At 33.5% G+C, this 13848-nt stretch overlaps 1 protein-coding gene across 3 annotated transcripts in view; it reads right to left on the bottom strand.

Annotated features, from left to right (window-relative positions):
- Nucleotides 1–831: 831 nt before the first annotated feature.
- LOC145318891 (uncharacterized) overlaps nucleotides 832–13848 on the bottom strand; it is a 40019-nt gene continuing 27002 nt past the window's right edge. The window contains exons 25-35 of one of the 3 annotated variants that reach the window (XM_080160570.1): nucleotides 12869–13094; nucleotides 12130–12569; nucleotides 11377–11479; nucleotides 10413–10495; nucleotides 5815–5904; nucleotides 5478–5555; nucleotides 4393–4468; nucleotides 3642–3736; nucleotides 2814–2935; nucleotides 1983–2121; nucleotides 832–1122 (exon numbers count right to left, since the gene is read on the bottom strand). In XM_080160570.1, the coding sequence (XP_080016696.1) occupies nucleotides 1056–1122; nucleotides 1983–2121; nucleotides 2814–2935; nucleotides 3642–3736; nucleotides 4393–4468; nucleotides 5478–5555; nucleotides 5815–5904; nucleotides 10413–10495; nucleotides 11377–11479; nucleotides 12130–12569; nucleotides 12869–13094 (1519 nt within the window). In that variant the 3' untranslated portion in view covers nucleotides 832–1055. Of the gene's footprint in view, nucleotides 1123–1982; nucleotides 2122–2813; nucleotides 2936–3641; nucleotides 3737–4392; nucleotides 4471–5477; nucleotides 5556–5814; nucleotides 5905–10412; nucleotides 10496–11376; nucleotides 11480–12129; nucleotides 12570–12868; nucleotides 13095–13848 lie in introns of all 3 variants that reach the window. The other 2 variants (XM_080160586.1, XM_080160577.1) reach the window with 2 other exon arrangements.

The following is a 13848-nucleotide window of genomic DNA, read 5'->3' as shown; positions in this document are numbered from 1 at the left end:
CACAATAAAGTCAGGGAGGGAGAGGACATTGGGCTGTTTATTACACTAGTCCCAGAGGTTTTATAATAACGTTTTTATATTTGTTGGCTCATCAACTTTGGGAACTATATTGAATTTTGATTGTTTGGATCAGTGAGTTGATTGTTCTAACGATTCACCCATTAGTTGTTATCTACAGAAGGGGTAAATTTGTGTATCATCGTTGTACATCAATTTATCGGCCACTGCCTTATCCCATTAGATCCCTGCAATAAAGTATGTCAATGTTTTGACACGCTAATCATGTTCTATAAAGCTTACCCGTCCTAACTATTTCTCTAACTATGTATGTATGTAATGCATGATTTATATTTTAATTTAATATGTTTTAACCTTTATCCTATTATATAAAGTAGTAAGCGTTTTTTATCTATCCCGAAGGTTCTCGCTAACCACTGAACCGATATTGTTCTCCTTTACAGTGAAGCTTCTTATAGGGTCTGGGGAGGTTTTAAACTATTTTTGGGTAGGGTTTCTTCACCCCCCTCCCCCCAAAAAATATTCTTTTTACTCTTTTGAAACTCAAATTTAAAAATGGACGTGCACGACTTTCCCCCCCTCCTACCTTAAGTGCCTCTGGAGGCTTCTAGGGGGCGTAGGCGCTAGTTTTCAATACAACACTGGATAATTCATGAGGAATAACAAGCATGGCAACATCCAGCAATACGCAACAAAGCCTACTGTAAGCGAACGTTGACATAGAATGATATTTTCATCACGGTTCATGACTGGTTTCTTATCCAGCGGAAATTAATCTGAGTCACAGCCGCCATAGAAAACTAAAACGGTAGGTATTGTTGTAATAAATATATTATTGACAATTTCTAATTTCAACAATTAAATAACAAATGTATAAGTAAACACATGCAAAAATTTAGTAGTTTTATCAAATATTTTAGTTTTAAAAACATAATTGACAAGAATTTTGTAACGGAAGGAAATAATGCTTCTACCAATGATTTTAATGGTTTCCAAATCAAAACAATAATAATTTCATCTTTGAATTGAACTCTTTTTCATTCTTCAATAGTAAGCCTGAATGTCTTCACAACAACATCTTTTTCGCTCATCATTTCGCTAAACCTAAAAATATCATTGGTTATTTACATTTTTAAATTTAAAATGGATCCGTATCAGATTTATTTCCGCTGAATTTTAACCGATTCGTTGCCATGATGCAGTAAAATAATGTTTTGATTTTTTTAGAGAAAAACCAACATCAACATTTACCACGGAAACATCTTCCATTTGATATACCTAGTATTTCTAAAAGCGAAGCTTTTCCAAAATAAGGGGGTTACACGTCAGACCATACGTAACGGTTAGCTCCTAAAGTTAATAAAAGTTGTCCAATAGATGTCAGACTTTAGGCGATGATTCCTGTAACAATTAAAAGAAAGTCTGTACTTCCATTTAAATCATGCTGATTTATAACTTTTACAACAATTTTTCGTGTGATATAATTATCCTATTCATCTGATTTATGGAACAATGATTCCTAGGACAACAAAGTACACTATTTTTAGCAAGGCATTTATATTATCAAAACCCAACAATGTAAGAATATCCTTAAACGGAATCCTGTATATACACAATTTTGCAACAAGTTTATATGCAATTTTGTTAATACCTTTAAATTAATATTCTGCTCATTAAATTTTGACATTCTACAAGTGTTCATGTTAGTTTATTCTACCATTTGATTTCAGAGCTTAGGTCTTATGGCTGTTGTCATCCTTGTTTAATGTCATGCCTGATTAACAACAGTTTGACTTCAACGATTTTGCATATAATACATTTTTTGAAAGGTTATATTTTCCTTGGTGGCTGGAAAACAGAGGAGACCTGCTAACCTCATAAATAAACTTATTGTCTTTGTATGAATGTCTTTTTTATGTTGATCATCACTTTTGTTAACCTTGTTAAATTCAGATTATACCTACCTAATATTGTTGATGGACAATGACAGCCTTGGAGAGCTCCCCTCATTTCGTTTCAGTTTTATTGTCATGGTGCCATAATTCGTTGTATTCGCATCTTTAGTTTGGGCTGCAGTCGGCTTTTCAACATCTTTAGTTGAATCTTAAGAAAAATATGGATTTCAGCTTATTTTAGGTTTTTCGTATCAAGGAAAGAAAACGAAGTAGCGGGTTCCGTTGTATTTCATAGTAGCCTTTGATAGGTTATTTTAGGTTAGGTTTGGTAAATGTTAAGTTACAGCCCCCCGCATTGATAGAAATAGGAGAAAAGCTACTGTGAAAAAACAACGAATCCGCTACTTTGTTATCTTTCCATGATCCGCTTTTTCTTTAGTTACGTTATATCTTTGCATTTGGCAAAATGATATCTTTCACGTTTTATTGAAAGTTGTCCGCAGATAGGGAAATAAAAAATGTATGACTGAAACTCTTTATACGGCTTTTAAATTGCCCGATCCGAGGGGGGAAAAATTATTTTAAGATAAAATATTTGTAATCATATTACTATAATACAAAGTTGAATGATGTCTGTCCGTCCCTTAAGATCTTTAAAGTAATTTTCTTGGGGGTGGGACACCGCCAACCTCCCCCCTAAAAAAAATCCCCCTTACTTTTTTTAGGCAGTTAATTTGAAATAGATGGTTGAGCAACCAGAGGTACTTAATATTTATTTTTTTAAAATTTCCTCCTGGGGCAAAGCCCCTAAAGGCTAGGGGCGAAGCCGCTAATATATATATTTTTACACCACAGTCAAGAACTGGTTTTGTAGCCGTAACTAAAATCCTGAAGAATTACCTTCATTTTCAATCTGTTGATTATTATCATCTGAATCGGCGAAAATACTTTGATCTGCTGCGGATATGTTGTTGTTGGAAGCATTCTCCGCTGCAGGTTCAGCTGTCTCACTCTCATCCACACTAAAACAAAAAAATATGCGTGCTGAACTTCCAATAATAACTGTTTTATTGCTATGTTATATATCATCACCACAGGAGTCTTTATAGAAGAAAATTGTTCTTTTTTAAAAGACAAACCTGTCATAATTTGTAATAAAATAGGAACTTTCCTGGTAGAACATATCTATAGTGTAGATGTACCTCCACCCCCCCCCCCTTTTCCAATGAACTTTTTCACCATTGGTTGATTTTCAAAGACCCATTTGAGAGTCGGCACAAGGTCAATGGGATAGCGAAATACAGTTCCCCCTTCCCCCTCTAATCCTGGTAGAGCAAAATTCTCCACAAGTGCTAGGTCTCGAGCTGTAGAGCTCCGAAGAGTTAAGCAGATTCAATATTCAATATTGTTTTCTTATTGTCATTGCTTGAGCATAAATTGGACTATTTCTTATTAGTTTTGACCTAAACTGTAGGGTTTATATTGAAAAGGTAAAGCGATGTTTTTTTTTTAAAGCGCTTTAAGACGGGACAAAAGTCTCAAAAATCAGCCACGTGACGTCGTAAAAATGAGTGATAATCACTTTCTTTTTTTAGGGGTTTTCTTTCCCACTTCTCTCATCTCCTTCATTTTTATGACGTCACCTGACTGATTTTAGACACTTTGTCCCGCTACAATACATACGAATATTTTTAAATATTATATAAAACCGAATGATCTACAACTAACCTTTCATTATCAGAATCACTTTTGTCTTGGTATGTACTAGATTTATTCTTAGCACGATCAAAGCTACCAAAGAATGATTTGGTACCAGTTTTTCCCTAGAACAAGAAAATAATCATATCAATTTATAATGAAATTTTATGCTCAAAAAGGGAGGGGGCGCAATGACATCTGAACTATTTTTGTCAATTTTAATGTAGAAACTTACTTTTATTGTTTTTTTTCTCAAGTTTTTCCTTGAATACACAATGTTTATTCATAAGGATATTATTTAAGATGATTCAGCAAGTTGGGGACCGAAACTCGAAAAACTTTAGAAAAAATGAATTTAACCCCTGCGAGCCACCCTCCTAGCCCGCTGGAGTCGGTCCCCGACTTGCTGAATCATCTTAAATAATGTCCTTGTGTATTCAAGGAAAAAAACCTAAGAAAAAAACAATTTAAGGTAAGTTTCTACATCAAAATGGACCAAAAAAGGCCTAAAAATTCTATTTCCGCAGGGTTTTCTTACCTAACCTAGAAATAAAAAAATTAGATTTTTATTTCATTTAGATGTAGTACCTATAGGACTAGCCTTATGTACCAAGTTACAATAATCTAGCTCGATATTTAGACCATTTTGATGATTTTAAAATTTATAATTTGCTCTAACTAATAGTTAAATAAGAAGAATAATTAAAATAACGCCCTTTATAAAGAAAAGTACTAAACAAATTGCAATGAATGTACTTATTAGTTAGAGCTGAGAACTAACCTGCTTTTCTTGTTGACCGATTTTGAAAAGTCTTTTTCTTTGGTGTGTGTAGGTTTTAGGTTCAGCTTCGAGTTCTGTGGAGGATTTTTTTTTTGGAATTGTTGATTTTAAAATCGAAAACAAACATTTATTTGGAGCAAGGAGTTAGGTATGAAGTAGGGATCTAAAGGGATAAGACAATGGCCGGATAAATTGATGTATATCCCCAATGATGTACCTCTTGTTGAAACGTTTGGACACTCAACTTAATGAACCAACCAATCAAAATTCAAATATGGTCCTTAAAGTTATTGAACGAATAAGTAAACATTACAATTAAATTTTGCGGACCAGTGCAGTAATAAAAAGTCAATTGTCCCCTCCCTCCCTGGGTATAAAGTCGTATATACAGAGAGATTTTTTGTTTGATAGATTTAAAGGCTTCTTACACCCAAATATAGTAAAGTGGGAGGGGGGATAGGCCTATACACCAACAAAAATTATGGATGATGTAGGCATTCCTCAAATTTTTAATATCATAATTGATTCCTCCCCTCGGAAATATAAATGAGGTGAATATTAATGGATATAGGATATACGAGAATATAAGGCAGGGAAAAATTTTTCCTCCATTTTGCTTGCTTATATGGACCTCATTTGTTGGTCAGTTCGTTCATCCAGTAAATTGGAGGGGGTAGATGGTGGGACTCGTTATTTTAGCCAGCTAGTACTAGTATTACTTTATCAGAGTACATGAAAATTTAGTGCAACATTCAAGTACTTTATAGTAAGAATATGTCGTTTTGACGCACATACTCGTCTATGTGTGCATGTCCGCCGTCTTAACCGTGCACCTCCCTATTTTATTTGAATAAGTCACGCTATTCGACGGCAGAAGCTGGACAAGATTCATTCTTTTCCCCGCCTGCAAACTATTTCAATACCCCCTAGTTTTTTTATATTCATTTTTTATCCCTCCCACATATTTTTCTAGTTTTTCCCCCCAAGGAGGGAGAAAAATTAATCATATACACATACAATATATACAGAATATACACCCCTGATAATCTTACAGTATTTAGTAAGAAAATAAGAATACAATTCCTTTTCCTGTATTGTTGATGTTACTCTTAGTCGACGTAAAGTTGTTGGCTTGGGATTTACTTCGGCGATATGTTTTCAAGCTAAAATAAATATTTTATTCTATCATTCTATCAATTTGCTAAACTGTATGGACGCGCCTGGTTATAAGATTATTAGATCCGTTATTATATTCGTCATATTCGTTTATTGGTCACTTTGTTCATTCAGTGGGAGGGAATAGGATCTGGTCAAGGTAGAGAAAGAAGTGAAGCGTCATTTTAGCCCGCAGTAAGTTTCACTTTATTAGAGAACATGAAAATCTGATGTAAGTAATAATATATATTTATTTTTCATATTTACCTAATCTTGTACATATTTGGAGACTTGTCGATTTCTGAGAGATTGTAAGGATCAAGATGCGGGTTCTCAAAAAATCCGAGGGATCTTTCTCTGAATAATTAATATTATTTCCTGTGCAGATCTAAGCTATACCGAAAAATCGTGTATTGTAACGTATTATACCTAGACATTTTCCCGAAAACTAGATAAAAATACAAATCATAAAATTGATATTCAACAATGCCAGATTACTTCAACGGGGCCAATGAAACAGAAATTAATCTTTTTTATTTTTCATGATACTGTACTCAAAAATAACTAATCTCAAAATCTGATTAATTTCAGCTGGATTAAAACCTGTTCTGAGCCATGCTATAAAAAAACATATATGAAATCCTACATTAATAATTTGTCTACGAAAAAGAAACCAACAAGGATGACAACATCCATAAGTAGCGAAGCACAAAATCTATAATAAAATAGACAAACAGACAAAGTAATTTATAGAGCTGATTAACTGTTTCCATAACAAAGAAAAGAAAGAGATATATATGCAAATAAATATGCAAAACTTAAAATCATGAAACTTTGAAAAATTAAGGTTTATATCTGAAAGTTTTAAAAAGAAAAGCAGCTTAAAAGCAATCAGAATACCAAAGATTTTTCATACCTAAGTATGGGGCATAAAGTTAGTAGGTAATATTGGCGAGTTTCAGTAGTGTATTTTTTGTAGGAGCCGAGAAAATCTGTTGCAAAAATTAAAAACGGTCAAAGAGCTGTTAAGAAGCAGTCTGGCCGCTATTGATGATGAATACTTAATTATGCTTCATATTGTTGGAAATGTTGACAGGAAGTTTCAGCCTTCTATCTTTTACATGAGCCGAGAAAATCAGTTTTAAAAAATAAAAGCGGCTCTAAGCTGCTTAAAAGCAGTCCGACCGCTATTGATGTTTCATATTCAATTATGCTTCATATTGATAGGAATGTTGACAAGAAGTTTCAGCCTTATATCTTTTACAGGAGCCGAGCAAATCAGTTTTGAAAAATAAAAGCAGCTTAAAAGCAGTCTGACCGCTATTGATGTTTTATACTTAATAATGCTTCATATCAATAAAATTGTTGACAAGAAATTTCAGCATTCTCTCTATTACAGGTGCCGACTAAATCAGTTTTGAAAAATAAAAGCGGCCAAAAAGCTGCTTAAAAGCAGTCCAACCGCTATTGATGTTTTATACATAATTATGCTCCATTGATGGAAATGTTGACAAGAAGTTTCAGCCTGCTCTCATTTAAAGGAGCCAAGAAAATCAGTTTTGAAAATTAAAAGCGGCTAAAAAGCTGCTTAAAAGCAGTCCGACCGTTAACAGTGTTTTATACCAAATTATGCTCCATAATGATGGGAATGTTGACAAAAAATTTCAGCCTTCTATCTTTTGTAGGAACTGAGAAAATCACGTTTCCCCCAAAACGTTTCAGACATAAATACAGACGGACATTTCAAATTATAGAGTAGCTTCGCTAATAAAAAGATAATCATTAAATATTTTCCTATCCACAAAAAAACTATCTAAAATAAAATGCTATATAAAAACATGTGACTTAATATTCAAAAGCTGTCAATTCTTTTTTTTTAGTGAATCAATAGTTACCAACATTTTTTTTTTTTTTTGGGGGGGGGGAGGGAACTTTTACTAGTTTTTAGAGAAATAGTTTTTTAACCACCGATAACCTACATATACTATATAGCAGACTATTATCCTTTTACTTACCTGTAATGACTTCGCCCCTAGCCACTCTGATTCTACTTTGTGTTACGCATGAGAAAATAAGGGGGGGGGGGGGTAAGTTTTGCCACTTTCGCGTAATCAGTGTTGTGTGGGCTAGGTATTGATCTGAGATTATAGGTTATTTGGGATAAAAGTTTACTTTTGGGTAGTAGTTCACGGAAATTTAATCATTTTTTGAATAGGTCTCCAGGTTCAGGTGCTGCAGGCTGGAAGGTCGTTTCTGGACAGGTAAAAAAATTTTAAAAAGGGAGAGGTCATTTTCTAGTAAATCCCGTAAAGGTGTGTGTTATAAGGCCTAAAAATAGTAGTAGAACGATAAGGTGCTCTAGATATATGTATTCCCTATTGAATAGAACAATAGGGAAATTTTTTTTTTTTTTTGATAACCGTACCTGGATTATCTAAAAAAAATACGAAATTTCTATCAAACGCTTTGTTTGGCTCAAACTGACAAAAATTTAAAAAAAAATATAATTATAATAATAATGTTTTCTATAGGTACAAGGTAAAGGTTAAGAACAATCTATACCATTAAACAAAGGAAGAAGTCATTCTTTACAGGTTGATTTATTATAATTATATTTTTTTTTATTAAAAATGACAATCGGCCTCCAGGTTCAGGTGCTGCAGGCCTCCAGGTTCACTCTGGACAGGTAAAAAATAAAATTTCTTATTTGAAGAGTTAGAGGTACACTTTTAAAACAAAATATGCACTTTTTTGGATGTTATCATCATATTTGCAGAAAAATTGAAAATCGGCCTCCAGGTTCAGGTGCTGCAGGCCTCCAGGTACACTCTGGACAGGTAAAAATCAAAATTTTTTATTTGAATAGTTACAGGTACACTCATAAAACAAAATATGCATCTTTTTGGATGTTATCATCATATTTGCAGAAAAATTTAAAATTGGCCTCCAGGTTCAGGTGCTGCAGGCCTCCAGGTACACTCGAGACAGGTAAAAATTAAAATTTTTTATTTGAAGAGTTACAGGTACACTTATAAAACAAAATATGCATCTTTTTGGATGTTATCATCATATTTGCAGAAAAATTAAAAATCAGCCTCCAGGTTCTGGTGCTGCAGGCCTCCAGGTACACTCTGGACAGGTAAAAATTAAAATTATTTATTTGAAAAGTTACAGGTACACTTATTAAACCAAATATGCATCTTTTTGGATGTTATTACCATATTTGAAGAAAAAATGACAATTGGCCTCCAAATTCAGGTGCTGCAGGCCTCCAGGAACACTCTGGACAGGTAAAAATTAAAATTTCTTATTTGAAGAGTTACAGGTACATTTATTAAACCAAATATGCATCTTTTTGGATGTTATTTTTTTGATACTTTTGATATGGACACCTTACCTGGATCCTGTTGACTGCTGGTTGTCGCTAGCCAGTTAAAAAAGCCTAAATGGTTATTTTTGAATTTAGAGGAATGGTTTCTAAAAAGAAAATGGCTAAATTATAATAATTTAGTATAATATAGTATTTAAGGCTTCGAAATGTGTCCCAGACAGGCTCTAGATGGCCTCCAGGGGCCTGCTGGACCGGTAAATTAAATGTGTAAAGGAAGGTATAGTATATAGAAAAAGATAAGAAACTTAAATAAAAAATTGAGCATGGAGGCCACCTTGAGCCTGTCTAAAGCACATCTAGGGACATTAAATAATATGTATTGTATTTGATAATGCTATTTAACCTTTTCCTATTTTATAACCTTTTCTCTAAATTCAAAAATTATGTATTAAGATTATTAGCTATCCTGCAGGCTCCTGGAAAAGGTTTACTTGATATATTTTGCTATTTTATTATATATTAACAATTTTCTATTTTGAAACCTTTCCTCTAATATCAAAAAATACCTAAATAAGAAATTTTAAATTTTACCTGTCCAGAGTGTACCTGGAGGCCTGCAGCACCTGAACCTGGAGGCCGATTTTAAATTTTTCTGCAAATATGATGATAACATCCAAAAAGATGCATATTTAGTTTAATAAGTGTACCTGTTACTCTTCAAATAAAAAATTTTAAGTTTTACCTGTCCAGAGTGTACCTGGAGGCCTGCAGCACCTGAACCTGGAAGCCGATTTTAAATTTTTCTGCAAATATGACGATAACATCCAAAAAGATGCATATTTAGTTTAATAAGTGTACCTGTAACTCTTCAAATAAAAAATTTTATTTTTTACCTGTCCAGAGTGTACCTGGAGGCCTGCAGCATCTGAACCTGGAGGCCGATTTTAAATTTTTATGCAAATATGATGATAACATCCAAAAAGATGCATATTTTGTTTTATGAGTGTACCTGTAACTCTTCAAATAAGAAATTTTATTTTTTACCTGTCCAGAGTGTACCTGGAGGCCTGCAGCACCTGAACCTTGAGGCCGATTTTAAATTTTTCTGCAAATATGATGATAACATCTAAAAAGATGCATATTTAGTTTAATAAGTGTACCTGTAACTCTTCAAATACGAAATTTTGATTTTTACCTGTCCAGAGTGTACCTGGAGGCATGCAGCACCTGAACCTGGAAGCCGATTTTAATTTTTTTTGCAGATATGTTAATAACATTCAAAAAGAAGCATATTTTGTTTTATAAGTTGCTCTCTAACTCTTCAAACAAAATTTTTAATTTTTTTTTACCTGTCCAGAAACGACCTTCCAGCCTGCAGCACCTGAACCTGGAGACCTATTCAAAAAATGATTAAATTTCCGTGAACTACTACCCAAAAGTAAACTTTTATCCTAAATAACCTATAATCTCAGATCAATACCTAGCCCACACAACACTGATTACGCGAAAGTGGCAAAACTTACCCCCCCCTTACCTTGTCTTGGGTGTGGATGAATAGCATGGAACAGTCATACTGTTGGTCACACCAGAGCTATAGTTTTCTTTATCTCGTGAACTAATATTTTTTATAATCCATTAACATGAGTCTATACCTAACTATCCCAGTAAAACTAGATTATATTATTATATCAACTAGCGGCTTCGTCCCTAGCCTCTAGGGGCTATGCCCAAAGAGGTTAGAAAAAAAATTTAACCACAATTTAAGAAAAAAATGATTAAATAAAACTAAAATAAAATTTTTAGTTTTTTTGGGGGGAGGGGGGTTGGGGGTGTCCCATCCCCCCCCCCCCACCCCCCCAAAAAAAGCTTAAAACCACCACAGGACTGTAGGCATATTTCCTAAAGAGAAGAGCCTGATAAGTTAAGCGGTTACCGAGATCTTAAGCTTCAGACAGACAGACAGTCATCGTTCTTCTTTGTATTATAGATATGTATGTGTGTAGTAAATGTGTTATTAGAATATAGTTATGCCCATAACGTGTCAGCCACGACAAATGGTCTACTAAAATAATAGCCAATAAAGTTTAGTCTTACGAAAATATGTCAGCCATGAATACTTTGAATTAATGACATAAAGGCGATAAAAACTGTTGAAATTCTATGACAAATCCACAGAATGACAATGATATGACTACAAGCTACGTTTGTTATAAACATGAATGTCCTTAGGGATCTCTAGGGCTGATAGATTGATTAACTTCCCCAATGATGATTCACAAAATAACACATTCTGTGTATTACGATTAGTGGTAAAAACGTTTGGACGCTCAACCTAATTTACCAACCAATTAAACTTCAATAAAAGTCCCCAAATTTTTTGAGCCAAAAAATAGGAAAACATGACTAGAACTAGTGTAATAAACAGTCCAATGTTCCCTCCCTCCCTGGAATGTCCTAGTTTAATAAATAATAAATAACATTATCATGGATTATTTCCTGTCAAAAGAAAACTCTTCAGATGTATCAGCAGCAGAAAGAATACTGGCTATTTTCAGAGAAGCTTGCTGTGCAGTTTTACGTGAAGATCGTAAATTTGAATTTCTAAAATTGAAATTAATAAATTCTAAAACTTACGAAAATTTTTTTTTCCAGATTAAAACTGACTACCTAGTAAAATATTTAATAATAAATTTTATTATCAAAATACTTTTTAATACATAAAATTGTGTCATAGGTTAGCAAAGACAGTCTTATTGACAGAACGTCAAAGATAGAGACAAAAAGAAGGACGATTCTATTCAATGGGCGCGTGGCTGTTTGAAATTATTAGTATAACATTAAGACATAACTTAGGAGATAAAAAGAAAAATAAATGTATGAGTTTATAGTTATTTCTCGCATCGTTTTATAAACAGCTTACCGCGGATATAAAAAGCCCGTGCCTTCGGCATCTCGGGGCTAAAAAACTAGTTTTAATCTTTTAATTCTACATTTTTAAATTCGTAGAAAATTGGATATAATACGATGTTAGAAATGATTTTTTCATGAGGATGAGAACTGGTTACATCCAACGAATATTAATCGATTTCAAATGAATACGAAAAAATGTATTTTCCGTGTTAAACTAAAGTTCTCATGTTAGCACAATGCGCGAGAATAAATATCAAATACAAACAAAACGACAGACACAAAAAACATATAGAGTAGCTTCAAGAAAAAAAATGTTCAAAATCAGGTTCTAAATTAATTACCTGATATTTTTGGTTGTTTTAGCCACTTTTTCACTTGCATTACATTCATCAATAATAATATCTTCAAAAAGTTCTACATGTCTTGTTGTATCAGACGATTCTTCATTTATTTCGAGTTCATTATTATCAATCATTTCAACATTTGTAGAAATATCATCAGCATCTGCGTTAGTGGAAACATGTTCTTTATTTTCAGTTACTTCGATATTCAAATCAGAGTTTTCGATAGCATTCGGTTGTATGTTGTTCATGTTCTTAGTTTTATCTTGTTGGACTACAGCGTCGATTTTTGCCGATACTTTTCCTTTCTTGGTAAGTTGTGCATTGTGAAGTTGGATTGTTTTACGTTTACGCCCCCCTCTTCTGCTGGTTTGTCGGGCTCCTTTAGGATTTGTACTTAGTGGGGTGCCGTCACCCTGCATGCTTGCCTTTTCTTTCTCCTTAAAGAAAATTGTGTGAATAGGGGAAAAAATAAAAAATAAAGTGCTCTGAATACATTTATTTCCCATCCTTGGAGGGGAAAATACAAAAATATGTGGCCGGGTAAAAAAATAAAATAAGGAGTACTGGAAACACTTTTCTGGGGGAAGAAACTTGGGGGGCGGGGGAGAGCGATGAATTATTTTGCAGCTGGGGAAAAAAAGAAATATTTTGCAGCTGTGAAAAACAAATTACTCGTGTGCAGAATATACATCTCCTAAGGCTATTTTACCTTAATTTCAATGTTAAATTTATTTACCTCGCCGCCACCCAATTCAGAATTAAAATGGCCAGCCGCACTTACATTCAAATCTTTGTTGATATCATCTTGTTGTTCAACAGGCGTGGCAAGACCTTCATGAATGACATTCAGCGTTCTTTTCAGCTCATCATCTGTTGAATCGTTGGTAGTATCAATGGAGAAAGAAACAGCCTTGTCGACAAATTCTAACTTTGTGGCAAAATCTAGCTTCGTCAGCCTGAGTCTTGTAGAGAAGTGTGTTTACAATACAGTACACAATCGATTGCACACAATTTTAAGAAGCTAAAAAATCTTTATGAAAACCCGTCTCTGAAGTGCGTTTGATGTATAACCATAAGGGTGTAGGGACGGGCATTACGCTGTTTATCAATGCAATCTATATATATCTATACCTTTAGATTCCTAATTGTAACGGACGTATGCTAATCCTAACTATTTAGAAGTTATGAGCTACAGTTGAGATGTTGATACAAGCCATAAAGTGCTGAGTAAAGAATAGTAATGTTGTGGTGCAGAAACAAGTAATTAGATAAAGAAAAGGAGCGAAGATTTAACGAAGAAAGGGGCAAAGACATTGCATAAGATGAACATGTTAACTGTTGAAATCATGGAGAAAAAGTTAAGAGGAGAAACGAGAAACAACATGATTCTAAGAAAAGAGTAGAACTGAACCTACAAACTGCTTCGTCGACAGCTTATCTTCTCATCACGCCACCCAAATATAGTACTAAATATTAATTTCTAAATTACAAAATTTCATTTCTACACTTAAATACTTTTTCTATGAAAATTGTGTCTAAAGTAATTAAAGTAAGGAAAATAAAGACAATCATGTCCAAGAAGAATTTAAATCTGTATTTGTTCATAGGAAATCATTGTAAAAATATATGTGCACATAATCAAAAGCAACTTAAAGTTTTAAAGCCTTTTTCTTGTTTCAGAAAGTAAAAGTAAGTGAATGAATAAATATTTGATAT

This window comes from Acartia tonsa, chromosome 1, assembly GCF_053477335.1.
Source record: "Acartia tonsa isolate MP-2025a chromosome 1, ASM5347733v1, whole genome shotgun sequence".
NCBI classification, from domain to species: Eukaryota; Metazoa; Arthropoda; class Copepoda; order Calanoida; family Acartiidae; genus Acartia; species Acartia tonsa.
The sequence above is the reverse complement of the archived record's forward strand: the minus strand, read 5'-3'. Positions and strand labels throughout refer to the sequence as shown.